Source organism: Anguilla anguilla, chromosome 8 (assembly GCF_013347855.1).
Source record: "Anguilla anguilla isolate fAngAng1 chromosome 8, fAngAng1.pri, whole genome shotgun sequence".
NCBI lineage: Eukaryota > Metazoa > Chordata > Actinopteri > Anguilliformes > Anguillidae > Anguilla > Anguilla anguilla.
This window is the reverse complement of record NC_049208.1, coordinates 48,792,592-48,814,188: the sequence shown is the minus strand read 5'-3', so window position 1 is coordinate 48,814,188 and position 21,597 is coordinate 48,792,592. Positions and strand designations below refer to the sequence as shown.

At 48.9% G+C, this 21,597-nt stretch overlaps 2 protein-coding genes across 4 annotated transcripts; one reads left to right on the top strand and one right to left on the bottom strand.

The window, feature by feature from the left end:
• Positions 1 to 2,032: 2,032 nt before the first annotated feature.
• On the top strand, positions 2,033 to 6,222 carry LOC118233166 (protein S100-A1-like). Of its 2 annotated transcripts, none has more exons than XM_035428551.1 (3): positions 2,033 to 2,112; positions 4,273 to 4,429; positions 5,488 to 6,222. In XM_035428551.1, the coding sequence occupies exons 2-3, from the start codon at positions 4,274 to 4,276 to the stop codon at positions 5,641 to 5,643; spliced, it is 312 nt and encodes a 103-aa protein (XP_035284442.1). In that variant the 5' UTR covers positions 2,033 to 2,112; position 4,273; the 3' UTR covers positions 5,644 to 6,222. The 2 variants fall into 2 exon arrangements, with proteins under 2 accessions (XP_035284442.1, XP_035284443.1); XM_035428552.1 differs by lacking the exon at positions 2,033 to 2,112 and adding an exon at positions 2,269 to 2,669.
• A 4,754-nt stretch (positions 6,223 to 10,976) lies between these two features.
• Positions 10,977 to 21,191, bottom strand: LOC118233459 (neuronal acetylcholine receptor subunit beta-2-like). 2 transcript variants are annotated; one of them, XM_035429249.1, is made up of 6 exons: positions 21,052 to 21,191; positions 20,624 to 20,668; positions 17,941 to 18,050; positions 13,986 to 14,853; positions 13,713 to 13,889; positions 10,977 to 11,928 (listed from the first exon to the last, which is right to left on the bottom strand). In XM_035429249.1, the coding sequence occupies exons 1-6, from the start codon at positions 21,079 to 21,081 to the stop codon at positions 11,776 to 11,778; spliced, it is 1,383 nt and encodes a 460-aa protein (XP_035285140.1). In that variant the 5' UTR covers positions 21,082 to 21,191; the 3' UTR covers positions 10,977 to 11,775. The 2 variants fall into 2 exon arrangements, with proteins under 2 accessions (XP_035285140.1, XP_035285139.1); XM_035429248.1 differs by having other exon boundaries at positions 13,713 to 14,853.
• Between the last annotated feature and the right edge of the window lie 406 nt (positions 21,192 to 21,597).

The window sequence follows — 21,597 nt, the reverse complement described above, 5'->3', positions numbered from 1 at the left end:
AGCGTTTGGACCCAGGCCTGGAATATCAGGTGCATGCCATCTCATCCATATAATGGCCCCGGGTAAATAATTAAGGGCCAAGAGGCAATGAATACCAGGGGACCCCTGTAGCCCTCTGAGGCTGAAAACAGCCCATTCTTTTGAATGGATAACCTTCTGTCTCCAGGTCCCTAGAGCTATCAGAGGGACACGCCCGCGGCTGATCCCACTAAATGCGCCTTTTAGTGACACACTCCTGGCTAATCCTGCTAAATGCTCTCCTTCGGTGACACAAACCCTTGGCTGATTCCACTGAACGCACTCCTTCAGTGACACGCTCCTAATCACCCCCCCAGCGTTGCACGCGCCGTTCTGGATCCAAGCTACACACAGCCCCACACCCCCTCCCATTACAAGCGTCCTGCACGTCGCAAACATTATCCTGACATCCATCCACTCTGACACCCATGCATATATGCACGCTGACGCCGGGACACCGCAGTTTCCATCCAGCCGCGGGGACTTGGGATTGCATACGACGCCCCCGTATCGTTTTACCGGACGCGTTTTTCCAGCGCTAACTTGCGTAACTGCCCCGGCGCGGGCGGCGGCGGCTCGGGGTCCGGGGGGGCGACCGGACCCCGAACTAAATATACGCACGCGCGACTCTTTGTGGCCCGGCGCTTACGGCGATGTGCCGCACCGCTGCCCCCCCGTCCCGCTCGCCGCCTGAAACACTATACCGCGCATTAGCTTCGCCCTAAATTAGCCGCACGCTAAGCTTTCCGCCCTCCCTCCCCCCCCCGCGCGGAGCTGGACGTATAGCTTTACGTCTCCATACCTGGCCTGTCGCGTCTGGCTGTCTGGGCCTATCCCTAGCCACTGCACGTGTAGCATTAGTAGCCTGCCCCACTTCTGCCGCTCTGTGTCGCTTTTGCGTGACACGACCGCCAACGCGCTCCAAATTGCCATGTTGCCAAATTGTCTGTAAACCACTCTTGCTTGCTGAAATACAGACAGGCTGACAGACACTCGGTCAGAGACGGGGATGGAGGCCGTTTCAATTACAATGCACACGGTTGGGGAAACGAATTGAAATTAAGTCAAAATTAAGCGATTAATAATTTAAAATTTTGTAATTAATTGGGGGTGGGGGGGGGGGGGGGGGGAGGACACCCCCAGGTAACAACATTTGGGCCTTTTTTTTGTTGCAATTTATCAATAGAAATTTCGACCAAATTAAAGTGGAATTGAAACTCCAAACCCCTGGACTTAGACCGGAGTTAGGGCTGACACCCCAGCTCAGACACAGCCCCCCCCCCACCCACCCACCCACCCACCCACCAACCCCACCGCGCCAAGACCACTGCCTCCATCCGAGAAGAACCACTATGCCCTGTGTATGTGATGTACGCGTTCACTGTGCTGTGACTGATGTGCGTTTGCAGTGCTGTTTCAACTGGCCGTAGCACGGCATGTGTGCACCCCTGTGTCTGTTAAAACAAATAATAATAATAAAAAAAAATAACTGTGAAAACGCGAGGGAAGAGTCCTCACTGCCGCTTCTGTTATTCCTGTGTGTTAATGCTCTGCTGTTGCACCGTGAGTGTGTGTGTGTGCGTGCGTGTGCGTGCACGTGTGTACCTGTGCATGAGTGTGTGTGTGTGTGTCTCTGTGAGTGTATATGTGCTTGTGTGTCTTTGTGAGAGTACGGGTGCATGAGTGTGTGCGCGTCTGTGCTTGTGTGTCTCTGTCTACATGTGTGTGTACCTGTTCATGTGTGTGTGTGCATGTGTGTGTGCGTGCGCACATGCGTGTGTGCGTGCGTGTGTGTGCATGCATGCCCGTATACCTGTGTATGTGTGTGTGTACCTCTGTGTGCGTGTGTGTGCCCGCGGGCGTGTGTGTGTATGTGTGCGTGTGTGTGTGTCTCTGCGCATCATCAGATCGTATCTGGAGCCGGAGAAAGGGATAGGGGAGGGTAAGAGACAGGTGGAAGGAGGGATGGAGAAATGAAAGGAGGGGGTGGGATGGAGGGAGGGTGATATTTAAGCCCCCGGCGGACTCTCTCCCCGTCAGTCTTCCTCTCCCTCTTACCGGAAAACAAAAGCCACACGTCCTTCATCCACTCAGGTAAGACCGGAGGAGGAGGAGGAGGAGGAGAGAGGGCTCCTTCTTTGTCCCTCTCGACCGATGGGGGGGCCCAATTTGCAGGATGCATGTCAGCGATTCTCTTTTGTTTTACTGTCATCGCTGTGGGGGGGGTGGGGTAGGGAGTGGGGGGTCATCTTCACCCCCGGAGATTGTTGAGGTTCCGGAGGGTTCTTTTAACTGCGTGTCATTGCTGAGGGCCAACCCGAAAGATCCTTTTTCTGCACTCCTTATCTCCACACCCATAATCTTTACAGAGCAGTCCATCCACACGAGCAGGTGCAGTTTCTCTCTCTCTCTCTCTGTCTCTCTCACTCTGTCATTCTACTGTATGTGTGAGATCAAAAACTTTGCCGACATCAAAGTCCTTTGTAACGTTTCAGGGGGCCGTGTTGGTGGTTGTACGTGGTCGTTATTTTGCAGTGAACAAAAGTGGCGTATTTGCCTGTGATGCACCGTGCTGGGTACCGTAGCGTGCTGGTTTCTGCTGGATGAGCTGCTGGTCCTTCATCTAAACGTCTCCCTGTTGTCTCTCAGCGGTGTGTGTGGTCTGCTCTCCGTGGTTCCTTTCATCATTATGCATTTTTCTTAATAATGTTTTGGGTTTTTCATTTCCTTGGTTCTCCTTCTATGATAATCCTATATGTGCTTGCTAAATGATAAATCTGCCACCTTCGGTAATGCTAAGTTTACTGTCTTCTATCATGCTAAATCTACTCTCTTCTGTAATTTTATATCTACTGTCTACTTCTATAGTACTACATCTACTGTCTTCTGTAATCCTAAATCTACTCTCTTCTGTAATTTTATATCTACTGTCTACTTCCGTAGTACTAAATCTACTTTCTGCTGTAGTACTAAATCTACTTTCTGCTGTAGTACTAAATCTACTTTCTTCTGTTCAAGTAAATCTATTTTCTTCTCACATACTAAATCTACATCTGAAACCCGAGGCTGGTGCCTCATCCAGGAAGATCAGTGGAATGTTTCATGTTTGTATCAAGGTTTTGCATTCTGTTTGACAATTTATGATGTGAATAGTGTCAATTTTGTGTGTGTGTGTGTGTGTGTGTGTGTGTGTATGTGTGTGCGTGCACTTGTTACTTCCCCTTCCTCCTGGTGTGTTTGCCATTTTAAGTGTAATTAAATTGCTATTTGAATCCGTGACCACTGAGCATCTGAATTATGACTCTTATACTTAAATAAGGTTTTTCTATCTGTGCAAGATGATATCTTAATGTAAGGGTTCAAGCCAAAATTCAGAACACACGCAAATGTTATTCATCCTTTCTTTAAAAAAGTACATTTTGAAAAGACAAATAGTGAAAAGTGTTCCTACTAGCACAACATTATGATGAGATGCTCTGTAATTCTGCCTTAGATTTCTTTAAGTTGCTTTAAGTTAAGTTCAACTGAACTGAACCCGTGGCTGGGTGATGCTTCTCTTCACATTTAAAGGTTTATCCTTTGGAAACCCAGCAGAATGAAGTTTAATTATTTTTATTATTATTATTAATTTTAAAATGATTTATTATTAATATTTTTTTTTGACATAATACAAGTGTCTTGGATATAAAAACATGTTCCAGTGAAAATATTTTCAAATATATTTCAGAAAATATTTCATTTTAAAATAAAATTCAATGAATTTTATTTTTATTGTATGTGCCTTGTGTAGATTTCAGCATAGTAGAATATACAGCTCTTGAAAAAAATGAAGAGAACATGTCAAATTTTGAGTTTCACATTTTTTAATATTCTTTCATGAACAATTGACCATATTTGATTTTAATTCCAAACAAAAATATTGTCATTCATTTACATTTATTTGCATAAAATGACAACTGGTCAAAATATAAAAAATGTTGTTACCCACTGAATTATGCAAACTAAACAAAAATTTTATACCCATAAATAAATAATAAAAATAACAATGTAATTTTGTAAGGGTCCAAAAATCAATATTTTGTGGAGTAACGTTGATTTATATAGTTTTAATATGGGGTGGTCTTAATTTTTTCCAGAGCTGTATGGTTCTTGAAATTGAGAGCAGAGACTCATGTCCGGGTCTTAGGAGGTTAAATAAAGTCCTGTGTTGTTATGTGTCTGGCTCCTCCCCCTGCTGGCTCCTCCCTCCGGCAGCATGTCGTCCACTGAGCCCACCTCCAACCTGGAGAATGCCATGCAGCTGATGATACAGACCTTCCACAAGTACTCGGGCAAGGAGGGCGACCGGTTCACCCTCAGCCGGGGCGAGCTCAAAGAGCTGCTGACCGAGGAGCTGGGGAACTACCTGGGGGTGAGAACCCCGAAACACACGCACGCGTTTATACACACACTCTTACTAACACTCTCACACTCTTATACACACACTCTTACTAACACTCTCACACTCTTATACACACACTCTTACTAACACTCTCACACTCTTATACACACACTCTTACTAACACTCTCACACTCTTAATCACACTCACTCTTACTAACACTCTCACACTCTTACTCACACTCACACACTCATACTCACACGCACTTATACTCACGCTCACACTCTTACTCACACACTCATACTAACACGCATACTCACACACTCACACTTATACACACACACATACTAACAGTCATACTCACACTCTCACACTCTTACTCACACAATCACACTCATACTCACACCCATACTAACACTCATACTCACACACTCACACTCTTATACACACACATACTAACACTCATACTCACACACTCATACTCTTACTCACACAATCACACTCATATTCACACCCATACTAACACTCTTACTCACACACTCACACTCTTATACACACACACGTACTAACACTCTTACTCACACACTCACACTCTTATACACACACCCATACTAACAGTCATACTCACTCACACATACTTTTAATCACACTTACTCATTCATATTCACTCACGCACACTCTTACTCACATACTCATACTCACACTCACACTCATACTCACTCACACGCACACCTGCTCACACACATTCTTACTTACACACTCATACTAACACTCATTCTCACATACACTTATACTCACACTCACACTCTTATTCACACACACTTACACTCATACTCACTCACACATGATGATACTCACACACACGCACACACTTACACTCATACTCGCATACACTCATAGTCGCATGCAATCATACTCACGCACACTTACACTCACACTCACATACGCACACACTTACACTCATACTTACACACACACTCATATTCACACACACACATACACATACAAACACATGCACTCACTCAGGCACAGGTTATCCCCGATACCAGCCCCTTATGTCTGTCTGTCTGTCTGTCCGTCTGTCCGACAGAACGCCCAGGATAAGGATGCGGTGGACAAAGTTATGGCCGACCTGGATGCCAACAACGACGGGGAGGTGGACTTCACCGAGTTCATCATCCTGGTGGGGGCGCTGACGGTGGCCTGCAACGACTTCTTCGACAAGAAGGCCGAGGAGAAGAAGTAGGGGCGCAGAGTCGGCGGGAGTGTGGGCGAAGCTAAAAGCGTGAGGTGAAGCCGTCTCTACGACACCTTGGTGGAGGAAGAGGACAATGATGAAGAAACAACCCCTCCACACACACACACACACGCACACGCACACACACACACACACACATTCCTCACGACAGCGGGGGTGTGTGCTATCGCTAAGAATCAAACGGTGCAGGGCACGCTATCGCGGAAAAGGACGGAGACGCCATCACCTCCAGCACTCCACTTCCTCAAACTTCTGCCCTCTCTCAGGGGCGGAGCCAGAGGCCCGGTCCCTATCTTCCTTACTTCCTATGAGAAACCCTACGCTTCAGTGTCTGTTGAAAGTCAAACCTCAGCCATGGGGACCAAAGCAAATGTAACATAACACATTTTGGGTAATGTCCACAGGAACTTTGTTTTTCGAGAGATTAATATTGATATAAATATTTGTTATTTATTCAATGTTAAATGAGTGAATGGTTTCTTCTTTATAGCTTTATAACTTGTTTTCTTTTGTTATGTACCAAACTGTTTCTCTTTATTTAATTAAATAAACCTAATATTTAACCAGCTTGTGTGCCTTTTCCATTTTTGGTCTTTGAATTGAATTGGACTTTGTCTCATTACACAGTTTTCATTGTGTTTAGAGAGATAAGACGCATTAAAATCTAGTGACTTTGGCTTTTAACTCTCAAGTCTACATCATTCAAGTTCACAGGTAATATTATCCAGTATTGCAAACCTGTGAAAGTGCCAAAGTCTTGCGGTGTTGTATAGGCAGGTAGTGCTGTAGGCCCATTACAAATGACACAAATGAATGCAGTGTGATGTCACACCACAAGATGGAGACGTCCTGATGTCGTAACCAGCACACAGTCTTATTGGAGGGGTCCCCAAAAAAAACATGTTTTTTCAGATTTTCTGCTCACACAAAATATTTTTTTCTCGCGACATATGAAATCCGAGTCTGCATTCAGAGACCGGATTAGGACGAGACTTCAGTGGTGGCATTGGAGCGATCTAAAAGTGATAACTGTAGGCCCCACTTGTGAATTAATATAATAGGACGGAGTGTAGCACAGTGGGTAAGGAACTGGGTTTGTAACCGAAAGGTCGCAGGTTCGATTCCCGGGTAGGACACTGCCGTTGTACCCTTGAGCAAGGTACTTAACCGAAATTGCTTCAGTATATATCCAGCTGTATAAATGGATACAATGTAAAATGCTATGTAAAAGTTGTGTAAGTCGCTCTGGATAAGAGTGTCTGCTAAATGCCTGTAATGTAATATTCTATTAGGTGGAACAGCCTTAGATCCAGTTTACAATATCCTAAATCAATCAACATCCGAGATAAAACTTTTAGTTTTTTTTTTTTTTTTTGGAGCTATGGGAAGATTTGAGAAATGCATACACTTTAATCCGCATTAATGGAGACATATTTAGCTCTTGTTATGTGGAGCAAACACAGTCATGTGAAAACTGGTGCCAAATGTCAAGTAAATCACATTACATTTTCCCTGTGTTTTTCTCTCACATTTTGCCTAAATATGGCATTCCCCCAAAGATTTATGCTGAATATGAGTTGTCTTTGCTGAATTTGTGCAGAATTTTATTTTAAAAATGTTTAGCACAAATTTGTGTTTTAAATTGAAATATTTAGTTTAATATTTTGTGTTTATTTATTTCTTAAATCTTGGGTTTAACATTTATTTATTACAAATCTTGGTTAGAATTTTAAATATACAGTTGAGGTCAAACGTTTACATATACCTAGGCTAAAGACATTAAAACTCAATTTTTCACAACTCCGCACATTTCATGTTACCATACATTTCTTTTGGCAAGTCAATTAGGGCATCTACTTTATTCACATCAGAGGCAATTTTAAAAGAATTGATTAGAGACAGATTTATTTCAGCCGTAATTCACTATGTCAGGATTCCAACGGGTCTCTTAAAACATTCTGGAAGATTCCAGACATTGATGTAATGACATTTAGAAGCTTCTGATTGGCTAACTGTCATATTTAGAAGTTAACTGGGAATTAATTGGCACCTGTGGCTGTATTTAAGGGCCTACCTTTAGAGCCACTGCCTTTTTGCCCTTGATACCAAGGGAAAATCCAAGCAACTCAGTCAAGACCTCAGAAAAAAAAGTGGACCTCCACAAGTCCGGTTCCTACTTAGGAGCAATTTCCAAACAACTGAAGATACCATTAGCATCTGTACAAACTATTGTCTGCAAATATAAAAATCTTGGGACTGCACAGACAGACAGGAAGGAGGTTCAAATTAACTCTCAGGGCTGAACGAACTTTGGTCCGGAAGGTTCGACTGAACCCCAAGACAACAACAAAGGAACTGGTGAAGAAGTTGGAGGCATCAGATACCATCCTAACTGTGAAGCATGGGGGTGGCAGCATCATGTTGTGGGTGTGTTTTGCTGGAAAAGGGACTGGTGAATTTCAGAAAATAGATGGCATCATGAGGAAGGAGGATTATCTAGAAATACTGAAGCAACATCTCAAGACATCGGCTAAAAGGTTAAAACTTGGTCGCAACTGGGTCCTCCAGCAGAACAATGATCCTAAGCATACCTCCAAAGTTGTAACAAAATGGATTGATGCATCACAAAGTCCTGACCTGAATCCCATATAAAATTTGTGGACTGAACTGAAAAAGCATGTCCAAGCAAGGAGGCCAACAAACCTGACTTAGACCAGTTCTGTCAGGAGGAATGGACAAAAATTCCAGCGAAGTATTGCGAGTAGCTTGTGGAAGGCTACCCCAAGCATTTGATTTAAGTTAAGCAATTAAAAGGCAATACCACCAAATACTAACAAAGTGTATGTAAGCTTTTTACCCACTGAAAATCTGAAATAGTGCATAAAAGCTGAAATAAATCTGTCTCTTAGCTATTATTTTGAAATGACCTCTTATGGAAATAAAGTAGTTATCCTAATTGACTTAACACAGGAATTGTACAGTAACATGAAATGTGTGGAGTTGTAAAAAATTGAGTTTGAATGTCTTTATCCTGGGTGTATGTAAACTTTTGGCCCCAACTGTATAGCCAAAAATAACGATTTATTTATATCTTAAATCCTTTATTCCGAAGGAAATATTTATCTTGTATCTTATATCTCCATTTGTACACTAAATATTTAGCTAAATGTAAATCTTTCATTTGAATCTTTTTAAAAGATGTGCTAATTAGCCCCGCCCCTTGATGATTGACATCCAATGGAGGGAGGAGGAGAAATGGCTCCAGGGTCTTCTAGCGAGGCTGTGACACTTAATGTTACAAGGACTATATTAATTCCTGTTTTCCACAGATTATTCAGATACACACAGAGAGCATCTGTAATAATCATTTAGCATGCCTGACATGACTAAGCCTATGGCTACAAGTATCTGTGAATGCTGTAGCAGGTTACCTAGCTAACTAACTAGCTAGTGTACTCATGTCAAACATAGTCCACGTCCACAGTAGCTATTTATGGTCAGCATGACATGCTTGGGATATGTTTCGGGTATATTGGCAACTGTTACTTCTGGTGGCCTTGACTCACATTTTATAGTGAAGCTGAATATTGCTGGCCAGCCAGGCCAAATAATGAGCCGGCATATTCAGCATAAATCTTTGGGGGAATGCCATATTTATGGTAGATCTAATATAAAGGCCCAGGAAAAACGTGATGTGCTCTACTTTATATTTAGCACCCCACGGAATATATGGTTATAAACCACGCTAATGGTTCCAGAGCAAAATTCCATGCTTTGGCTTGCGATGAGGGCACAGCTCTTTTTTTAAAAGAATATGTATTCCTGCTGCAGTTTTCTTGGACCGTTGAATTTGCATTTCATTCGGCCTTGACCGCGTTTCCATGGTTTTTCGTTGACGGACGTTTCGACTTGAAAATCAGCACCAGCTGCTGGTACAAAAACAAGTTTTAACCCAACTGCCACCCCCTTTACACCTATCCTGTGCTGAATGGACAAATCCATAGACCAAACTCTCCTGTTCAAACAGATTACTGTGCAGCCATGAAAGGTTTGTGTGTTCGTGTGTGTGTTTGTGTTTTTTTTTTTAACTGTGTGCACACATGCATTCTTTGTATGCTTCTGTTTGCGTATGGGTTGAATCTCCTCATGCCCCTGTTTCTGAATGAGTGCCACGCCCACATTATCACGCAAGCAGACGCTATGGAGCTGGACGTAGCATCTTTATTTGACACGCGGAGGGGAGGAGGCGAGCGCTCTTCACTGCTTGCGGCACTGGGGGGTCTTCAGCGGAGCGGCTGGTGAGACCGAGGCCGCCGCGATGGGAGAGCGAGGTTTTACCGAACCCACAATGGGCGGGGCTAGAGCGAGCCTGTCAATCATTTCTTTTTCTGGACCAATAGATGGGTGCTGGTAGCCACGGCAGACCACAGTGAGTCACTGTTCAAATTAGTGAGTCACTGATGTATATCAGTACATACGGAATATATGGCTACTGTATGTGCAGTTGAGCTCCGCCCATTTTTGGGTTCACGAAGCCTCGTTCTCACAACACTGGAAAATGGGGGATTGTGGGAAAAGAGGTGGAGCCAGAAGAATAGGGACTTGATGAAGAAGAGATGGAGGAGTGAGAGATAGTGGAATATATGGTGTGAGGAATACCTGAACAGAGAAAGAGGGAGAGAGACAGACCGATTAAACCAGGAAGGAGAAAGATGGACGCGTGGAAAAACTGAGGCAGAGGCAGAAAAAGGAGGAAAAAAGACAAAAAGGTGCGGTAGAGCAATGGGGCCAAGCCTGAAGACGTTAAGATGAAGGGGAGGAGTGGGAGTTGGAGGAAAGGAGAACAGGAAGATAAAAACACTGTCTGTCTCTGTTATGCTGTGGAAGCGGAAGAAACAGGGAACAGTTAGACGCAGAACCCAAACTGCCTCTGCCCGTCTGAGGGGGGAGAAAATGTCCTTGATCCAGAGCTACATTCCGCTCGACGCATTCCAACACGTCTGCACCTCGGCCGCACACCGCCCCCCCCCAACCCCCCCCCCCCCCCACCCCCCCCCCAACTCATTCGATTTCCTGCTCACATGCTCCGGTCGTCTGAGGATTCGTTTCCAGGGAGGTCAACCCCGGCAACCACTCCTCATAGTGCAGATGGACAGACAGACAGACATACATACATCCAAACAGGCAGACAGACATACAGACATACATACAGAGCGACAGACAGACAGACAGACATACAGACAGACGGACAGAGAGACAGACATACAGACATACATACAGAGAGACAGACAGACAGACATACAGACATGCATGCAGACACGTCTGGCTCAAACCTTGTTTTTATACACCACATCACAGCATTTTCTTCCAGTGGCTAAACCTGATTGGTCACATGCCCTGCACTGTCTCCATACAGAAGTGTATTAATACATGTTTTGTGCGTGTATTTTTATGTGTCGTACATAATGTCAGATTTCCTATTTCAGCTAAATAATTGTATCTCACAATATCTTGTATCAATATCTGTCTATATAGAAGACACTGTCTCATTAGGTCATGTGGAAATATCTTCAACCTTCATACCACGGCTTTAGAAAATGTTTTTCACAAAAAAAATATGTTTCTTCCTCTTTTTTCTGTCCTTCTCTCCGTTGCTGTTTTAAGAGTGTGCTTCTTCATTCCAAGTTTCCAGTGGTTTGTTGTAAGCTCGAAGCATTTTGGGTTGGGAGGGGGGCTGAGTAGACATTTTTATATTTCTGTCTGCATAGAGAGAAGAGAGGGATCACAGAAGTGTGTCCCCTCCCCCTTCCTGATTGCCTTGTGCTGTTGTCTCTCAAAACAATTTTTTGGGGGTGTGGAGGGTAAGGAACGCCCAAAGAAAGGGGTTGTCAATCTATAAACAAAAATCAAAAAAGTTTCATATAAATTTTCTAAACCTTGTATAAACTTGAAGTTGGTTGCTCTTGGGTTTTCCATCAAGTCCAGTTTGCAAATTAATAAAGAATCTTTCTGGAAAGGACCTTCCTTTTTTTAACCCTCCACCCCCACCCCCCTCCTGTCCAGTTTCGATCAGCATTGGCTGCTGGCAGTGTCCGTCTGCGATGCGGAGGCGCCGATTGGTCAGCCGGGCGTGTGGACGAGGGGCTTGGCGGCGCTGTTCTGGAAGAGCGGCTGCAGGAACATCCCCAGCGTGCCCACCACGCAGACGAAGACGAAGATCCAGAGGAACAGCCGGTCGATCACCATGGCAACGTACTTCCAGTCCTCGCTCACCTGGGGGGGAGGGGGGGGTTCAGGGGTTGGAGAAAGAGTTTTAACATGCGCCGATGATGTCATTCATTACCCTGGTAACCGTGGTTGAACACTGAAAAGGGACGGAGCCTCGCGCTGCTGCAAAAGGAGATCCCGACAGCTGCTGGGCGCTGAGCGGTCGGGTGCAAAATGGCCGCCGTGCCTCGTAGATTAAGGAGCGAGCCACAACAGGAGCCATACACACATAAAACCATTATTGTTATCGTCACAAACGCTCTGGTATTGAGTCGCATTGCTTCTTTTTACGCTTACGATCCATTTATGCAGACAAATAGCGACTTGGATTTATTCAGGTTAAGTGCCTTTGCTCAAGGGCAAAACTGCAGTGCCCAACCTGGAAATCAAGCCCACAGCTCCCCGGTGATTCCTAAAGGGTGTTTGGTAAGAGGCATGAAAGTGAGCACCAAATTCAAAAGAGGCAAGCTACAGTACATATTGCATATTTACACCCACATTCAACATCAACCGCAGTCTTCTCAATCCACTATGCTAACTAGCATTTTGATGAGTGAAAATTTTTGGTGTGAGAAAAAAAAAGTTGCCAGATGTAAAAGTGCTGACACACCACATCCTTTAAGTGCCCCCCCCCTCCCCTTGTATAACAATCCTCACAGATACGTCAGCAACACAGAAGCGGACAACGCAGCAACACAAAAGGAAAAGCAGCGATAAAATAAATATGAGGGATTAAGCCTGAAGAGCGAGGAGGAGAGGCAGGCCTCACGGAGCAGAGCAGACACCACTCCCCCGCTGGCCCCTGGCAGCTTCGGGGGCCACCTGCCCTGCACTTATTTATTTTCCCCAAACGGGTGTTGGGTGCACGGGGCGCAGACATCGGACCCGAGGACAGGCGCGCGCCGCGAGACGGGGCCCCGCCCCTGGCCCCGGGCCACGGGCGCTACGGTGTCCTCCGGCTCTAGGTTTCATCCCCGCCGTTAATAACTTAAAAGGCTCGTTTACCCGACGATCCCGGTTCAAATGACCGTGCGCCGCCGGCGCCTGGCCAGTAATTTAACTCTACTGGACCAGGGCTGCACCCCCACCCCCCCACCCCCATACCCATCCCCACTTACACTTAGCAGAGTACATGAGCTACTGGGGCATAACAAACAAAACCTGAAAACTCATAATCAATAAAACTAGAGAACTCATAACCAATAAAAAGCTGAAAACTCATAACCAATAAAGCCTGTGAACTCATAACCAATAAAAACATGAGAATTCATAACCAATAAAAACATGAGAATTCATAACCAATAAAAACCCACAACTCACACTCTGGTCTTCTACTGGGGAATAACCAATAAAAACCGACAACTCACACTCTGGTCTTCTACTGGGGCATGGCCAATAAAAACTGACAACTCACACTCTGGTCTTCTACTTGGGCATGGCCAATAAAAACCGACAACTCACACTCTGGTCTTCTACTGGGGAATAACCAATAAAAACTGACAACTCACACTCTGGTCTTCTACTGGGGAATAACCAATAAAAACTGACAACTCACACTCTGGTCTTCTACTGGGGCATGACCAATAAAAACTGACAACTCACACTCTGGTCTTCTACTGGGGCATGACCAATAAAAACTGACAACTCACACTCTGGTCTTCTACTGGGGAATAACCAATAAAAACTGACAACTCACACTCTGGTCTTCTACTGGGGCATGGCCAATAAAAACCGACAACTCACCCTCTGGTCTTCTACTGGGGTATGACCAATAATAATCGACAACTCACACTCTGGTCTTCGTCCTCGCCCTTCATGTGGTTGGCGATGAACCGCACCCCCTCCACCGCCTCCTCGAACCCGGGGCAGGCCTGGCCCAGCAGGGCCTGCGTCAGGATGGGCGGAGACGGCTGCGGCGAGGGCTGCTTCCCGGGCCGCGTCAGGCTGGAGGTCTGCAGGGGGGCGGAGCCCACGCCCACGCTGTCCTTCCTCTCCCTCAGCCCGTTCTGCCCCTCCGTGGCCCCTCCCCCTCCCCCGGACTCCGCCCCCAGTTGCTTGACGGACGCCTGGTTGACGTAGCAGGCGCAGGGGTCGCTGTTCTCGGCCGGGGGGGCGGGGTACTCCGCGCTCCCCGCCGGCGCCGCCCCCCCCAGTCTCCTTCCTCCTCCCCCTTCGACTCCGCCCCCGCGCTCGAAGGCCTGCCTCTTCCTCCGGAGCCGTTGCCGCTGGCAACCGTGGCGGGGCTGCTGCATGAAGAGGAGGGCGGGCAGCCGGACCAGGAAGACCAGCTTGACCCACGGCGGCATGGTGTGCGTGGTGGGCGAGCGGTGGTGCACGTTCAGCACGCACACGCTGGTGACGATGGAGAAGGTCACCAGCACCATGGTGAACATCAGGTACTTCCCCACCAGCGGCACGTCCAGCGAGGTGGGCGGCACGATCTTGGAGATGAGCAGCAGGAAGACGGTGAGGGCCAGCAGCACGGAGATGCACAGGGTCATCTTCTCGCCGCAGTCGGAGGGCAGGTAGAAGACCAGGATGGCCAGCGAGGTGATGAGCACGCAGGGGATGATCAGGTTGATGGTGTAGAAGAGCGGCTTGCGGCGGATGATGAAGTCGTAGGTGATGTCCACGTAGGCCGCGTCGGCCGGGTTCTCGTTGCGCCGCCCGGGCAGGGCGATGATGTCCCACTCGCCGCTGGGCGTGAAGTCGTCCATGCTGGCCACGTCGGCCTTCAGGACCAGGTCGATCTCGGTGCGGTCGTACGTCCAGGAGCGGAAGCGCAGCGTGCAGTTCTGCTGGTCGAAGGGGAAGTGCTTCACCTCGATCTTGCAGGCGCTCTTGTAGATGGCGGGCGGGAGCCAGAAGACGCTGCCGTCGTGGGAGACCACCGCGTTGGAGTAGAAGGACACTTCGTACATCCCGTCCGCGCTGTGGGGAGGGGGCGAGAGGCACCCGTTACCACGCTAAATTTAGCCACTTAGCAGTCCCCATTAGCCAAAACACTCAGAGATGTTGTGTGAACACGTTATTGCGTACTTATGATGTATTAAACGTTTGATTAGCCGAAATACTTTCACGTTAAACCTCTCCTCACTGCCCACCCCTGGTGATGTTTAAAATGGCCTCTTGTTGTTTAAAGTGTGAGCTTTTTGCTGTGCAGTACAGTCAAAAAAAAAAAACCCACTGAAAATCATCCCATAATTCAAAACGTCCTCTATTTGACCTCTACAGTTTGGCTGTAGTACCGTGTGTAGCAATGACTTGGTACCCAACCTATTAAATGCATAGCTGCTATTTTTAAACCAGGCCACCAGCCAATCAGTGACTATCTTCCTCACAGAATCTGTACAGCACAGAATCGCTAATGGAATTTCCACATTAATTATACTACGGTAGCTGAGCTGGGTGCTCCTCGATAAGTGTCTTCACGTTCACGCTCAGCAGGTCAGCTCGTCGGGTATGACGTCATTTCCTGTTTGAACATGTGCCCGAGAGAGCCCAGATTATGTGGCAAGCCGGTGTCTCTCTGCCCGAGTGTAAATGTTTCCACGGCAGGGCGGGCACACTGAACCCGTCCCCTGCGTTGGACCCGCCGACCCCCCGAAAGGCCGAATTAACATTAACGAGAGCCGCCAGCCGCGAAGGTGACACCGCGCCAGCCTGCGCCCCGCCCCCGCGCCGTCAGGCTATCGCCGCGCGGCACACGTCCGCTCCCCGCAAAACAAGCACCCCCCCCCCCCACCCCCCCCCCCAAAAAAACAACAGAGCCGCACGGATCATCCCCCGGCTGTTGTGTTTACGTAACGCTATCCAATATTAACGATACTCAGAAAGGGAACAGCAGGACCACGGGAGCTTTAGTCTTGACCCAAAGCTAAAAATAAACTGTCCAAGCTGCGGTTTAGATTGCGCTCGACTTCGAAGCGCGCACTACGCCACCGGCCAGCGTCACACTCGGTGAGGTTCAGACGGTCGAATAAAGTTAGAGGGCCCCCCGGAATCAATATTAAAGTGCGGGGCAGTTTCCCCCCCCGAGCTTCCCCGTCTGTGCAGGAGTCGGCACTGTGCCTCCACGGTCCCCATGAGACCCGTTCCCTGCTAAAAGCCATCATTCCGGTTGGTGCAGCAAGTGTAAAAAAAATATATTTATTCTTTTTTGATATGAAGGAGATACAAAGAATTTTGTTACAGTGGTTGGTAGAAGAGACATACATTTGTAATTTCTTTTTGTTTTGTTTGATTAACTGGCACCCAGATGGTACACAAGCACATTTTGAAACAGGTTAGTGTTACAAATAACAGATCGAGCACATTGATGTAAATCAGCGTATGAACGTATATGCGCAGAAGGTTCGTTAAAAAGCTTGTACGTCGCGGGCAAGCGGTCCGTGCGCTGGTTACCTGCCACCTCGGGGGGGGGGGGGGGGTGGGGGGGGGGGGGGGGGGGGTGTAGGAAATTAGCGACGAGCGGGGAGGGGAGGGGGGGGGGGGCCCTTGGGTAAGACGGCCAAGGTACGTGCGGGGGGTGACAGAGACACCCGCGGCGGCGGCCAGCTGTCCCGCAAGAGGATCCGCAGCCCGGCGTGCCCAGGTAGAATTCGCGGGGGGGGGTGGGAAGGTTAGGGGGGGGGGGCAGGGCGAGAGGGGAGTCAGGTAAGGACAGCAGGGACACTTCTGTTACCGCCGGGCGGGTAAGGTGTCTCGAAGACGTCAGGCGGAGAAGCCGCGCTAATTAGGTGCGGTCAGGCGGGCCGGCGGGCGGGGCTCGGTCACACCGATCGGCGGGCTAAGGTAGCGGGACGGGGGGGGTACTGCACCCCCCCCCCAACCCCCCCCACCCACGCGCAGTCGAAAGGTAAGAGCCGTGAAGAGCCAACAAGGTGAGGCTCCCTCCGAAAAAAACCAAAATAAAAATAGCACACTCAAGACAGCCGCAGTTCGCCCGGTTCGCTATCATTGCTTACCGCTGCTCAGGCGGATACGCTTACATTCGCTTACATATTAAAGCGCTCCGGAATAAGAGCGTCTGCTGAACGAACGAAGCACAAAAGCCCAGGTTTGCCCGCGAGTAGCTCCCCAAAATGCCCCCCGACCACTGCTACCTCAGCCCAAGGTGAGGCTGACGCGGGGGGGCGGGGGGGCGGGGGGGGGGGGGGGGGGGGCTCGTCCGGGGAGATCCGGGCTCATCCGGAGTCTTCTCCAGCACTCTGACTTTGACAGCAGCTGAAGGTCAAGGTCGGGGGGGGGGAGGGGCGAGGGGCAGGGGGGGGAGGGTGCAGAAAGCTGACAGCTGATGTCAGACTCGGGTAGGATGGCAAAGGTGACAGATCTCTCTCTCCGGGCCCCCTCTTTCCGCATTAAGTGGCCCATACACGCCTGTAATGACACCGCGGCAACGCGCCTGTCACTCAGCCGTCGCCCCCGGTTACTCCGCGGGAGTCCGATTGCAGGCGCGGGGGCGTGTAATCCCCGATCCGGTCCCCAACCTTCAAAAGCCGGCCCGGGTCGAAAACGGACCCCGGAGGAAACTCTCTGGCGGGGAAACGGCATCGCGTTGTGACATCACCGCGAGCGCGCTCAGTAGATCCCGTGGCACTCTTCTCAATGGGGCTCATCACGAAGCTCCAGCAGTTCTTTCATTTCATTCAAGCCCATTTCTACGCAAATGACTGGCGTTCGCGCCGCGCGCGTGTCTGCGAGGGTGAACCGCCGGCGCCGTTTCGGTAAAGTGCCGGCGGGGTGCGAGCGCGCCCCCCCCCCCCCAGCGCCGCACCGAAACAGTTTGGCGTATTTGTTGGGCGTACGCGTCCCGTTACGCGCGTGTGTGATTACCTCTTAAGCTCGCTTAACACCAACGGCGACAATTACAGGGGAATGGCCTGCGTTAGCTCACTTAGCGCTTCATTCACACCCGCTAGGGGGTGGTGGAAGAGGCTCTGCGGGGGGACGGGGGGGATGGGGGGTGGGGGGGGGTGGTTTCGAGGGGGGAAGGGAGGGGGGGGTCGGGACACTCACTTGTTGTAAAGCACGACATCTGGCAGCCAGATGTGCTTGGAGGGCAGGCGAACCTTCAGCATACCGTCAAACTCCTCGGGGACCCAGGACAGCCGGTAGTCCTGCCACTCCTCAACACAGAACCATGGGAGAAAAAAAGCAGCTCGAACGGCAAATCTGGAGTGTTCAAAACGTCAGGTTTCTTCACTGTGCATGAACAATAAAGTTTCTATTTCATTTTAGTTTTTTTTTTGGTGAGAATAGGCAGCATATGCTTTAAAGGGCATAATTTATGGTGGGTTGAGGTTAGGGTTATTACAAAACAGGCCAAAATAAGAATTTCCTATAATAAAGATGGAGATTTCAGTTGTGAGTGGGATACACTGACCACTAATCTAAAATATTTCCCTTTAGAATTCACCAGAAATGATCATTTTACAGCTGTTCTTCTGAAGGGAGCATGCCCCTAGAGAGTTGTAGTTCTCAGGGTCTATACATTTAAACCCCCCAATATTCAAACTAAAGTTATGCCCTTATGCTGCACTGCAAATACAGCATTACGTATAGCAGATATGTTTTTTTCTGCCTTGAAACCATTGTACACACGATTTACAATATTATTAAACATTAATTGACATGCATTGGAAATTACACCCATAAATGTTAGCCAATATCCCAAATGAGTGGAAATATTTAGAATATTGTGCTATCTGGGCCAGGTGATTTGGTATATTCAATGCTTAAAATACATTCCTTAGAATAATGGAAATGAAGGTAATGATACAGATTTATGTGAATTCAGCACATTTGACAGACAGCACCATTTTTACCGTGGTAATGAACGTAGCCTTCTGAGGCAGAACATGGGCTGTGTGTCCTTACTGCCTCCCAGTGTCCGCATTCAGCAGCTCCTAGAACATTAGTGGGCTGTCCCTCCCTCCCTCCCTCCCTCTCTCTCTCTCTCTCTCCCTCTCTCCCTCGCTCCCTCTCTCTCCCTCTCTCCCTCTCTCTCTCTCTGGATTGCTCTCTCCCTCTCTCTTTTCCCTGTCATCACTCGGCCGGTACCATAATGATTTAAAACACATTCAGCCCCTTTCTAGTGGCAGCCGTACAACTCTGGGAGGGTATAACAGACAGTCAGCCCTGGGAGGGTATAACAGACAGTCAGCCCTGGGAGGGTATAACAGACAGTCAGCCCTGGGAGGGTATAACAGACAGTCAGCCCTGGGGGGGTATAACAGACAGTCAGTCCTGGGAGGGTATAACAGTCAGCCCTGGGAGGGTATAACAGACAGTCAGCCTGGGAGGGTATAACAGTCAGCCCTGGGAGGGTATAACAGACAGTCAGCCCTGGGAGGGTATAACAGACAGTCAGCCCTGGGAGGGTATAACAGACAGTCAGCCCTGTGAGGGTATAACAGACAGTCAGCCCTGGGAGGGTATAACAGACAGTCAGCCCTGGGAGGGTATAACAGACAGTCAGTCCTGAGAGGGTATAACAGACAGTCAGCCCTGGGAGGGTATAACAGACAGTCAGCCCTGGGGGGGTATAACAGACAGTCAGCCCTGGGAGGGTATAACAGACAGTCAGCCCTGGGAGGGTATAACAGACAGTCAGCCTGGGGGGGTATAACAGACAGTCAGCCCTGGGAGGGTATAACAGACAGTCAGCCCTGGGAGGGTATAACAGACAGCCAGCCCTGGGAGGGTATAACAGACAGTCAGCCCTGGGAGGGTATAACAGACAGCCAGCCCTGGGAGGGTATAACAGGCAGTCAGCCCTGGGGGGGTATAACAGACAGCCAGCCCTGGGAGGGTATAACAGACAGTCAGCCCTGGGAGGGTATAACAGACAGTCAGCCCTGGGAGGGTATAACAGACAGTCAGCCTGGGAGGGTATAACAGACAGCCAGCCCTGGGAGGGTATAACAGACAGTCAGCCCTGAGAGGGTATAACAGACAGTCAGCCCTGGGAGGGTATAACAGACAGTCAGCCCTGGGAGGGTATAACAGACAGTCAGTCCTGGGAGGGTATAACAGACAGTCAGCCTGGGAGGGTATAACAGACAGTCAGCCTGGGAGGGTATAACAGACAGTCAGCCCTGGGAGGGTATAACAGACAGTCAGCCCTGGGAGGGTGTAACAGACAGTCAGCCTGGGAGGGTATAACAGACAGTCAGCCTGGGAGGGTATAACAGACAGTCAGCCCTGGGAGGGTATAACAGACAGTCAGCCCTGGGAGGGTATAACAGACAGACAGCCCTGGGAGGGTATAACAGACAGCCAGCCCTGGGAGGGTATAACAGACAGTCAGCCTGGGAGGGTAAACCAGACAGTCAGCCCTGGGAGGGTATAACAGACAGTCGGCCTGCGAGGCGTGTGCATGTGTGTGTGAGTATGTGTGTTTCTGGTTTCAAGCTGGTTTGGAGATGGACAAGCTGGAAACAAAATGACTCAGCTAGCAACCGTGCTGGCAAGACCATGTCTAACTGGTGGGCCAGCTCTGTACCGACAACAAACCATCAACAAATTCCATCTTAGCCTGGGAGCTGGAATTTCCACCAGGGAAGATAATGGCCACTGAAGTAGTGTGTGCTTCTCTAGTGTGCATATTTGAGCAAAAGCGGCATTTCTATCCCCTGGCAGTACAGACATTGACAGGAAATGAGGTAAGGGAGAGGCAGGAAGTGATGAGGTGACTCACCTGCGTCAGCCAGACATTGGTGGTCATGATCTGTTCCCTCTCGTGCTGGAATGGAAAACCGAACAGCAGACGTCACCGATAATGGAAAATGGTACAGGTTACGCTAACGAGACGCTCTTTAGCATCCAATAAGGAATGTCTTTTTAAAAAGAGGTGTCCTTATTTCATTGGGAGGCCATCGTGGCGGGAGAAGCGGCGAACAGAACAGAACGTGTGACGTGAAAAAATAACGTTTTTACGCCAGCATGTGGTGTCACACTGCCGCCTTGTCACAAGAGCAGGTCGGCACAGCTGAGTTCAGAATTCTCAGGTGCTGACAGCAGGTGGACACTAGAGGGCAGCAGAGAACAGCAGCACATACTGGGCACTAGAGGGCAGCAGAGAACAGCATGGCGTTACCGGCACTGGGGGATTAACGGCTCACTCACCACACTGATCAGCTGTGCCAGAGACACCATCAGCTGCACGGTCACCACCTCCGACCCATTGGTCGCCGGACGAATCAGTTTGTTGTAATGGGCGGGGTTGAGGAGGTGCTCCACCAATCGCTCCTCGGTGTTCACCCCGAGGCTTCCTGCGGACGCGGACGGAGATTGGTCAGGAGGAGGCATTCCATTTGCAATATAAACACACGCAAGCACAACACGGCACACCTGCCCGACGGACAAACCCCTGCTCCACCCGAAGCCCGTTCCGCTGGTGATGTAGACCCTCGAGCGGACGAATCAGCAGCAGCTCTCAGTTTTTTTTCTCTCGAACGCGTGCGACGGGGGGGGTGGGAGCGGGGGCAGGGGCGCTCCAGTTTCGCCTCAGCTGTTTAAATATTACGGTGTAAAAATAGAGTATTGCGCATCATCGGGGGAAAAAAACCTGCAGAAGAGGAAAACCCTCTCTCTTTATCTCTCTCTACCCGTCTCCCTCCCAACCCCCCACCCCCCCCCCCACCACCTCTCTGTTCTGTGTGTCACTGTCCT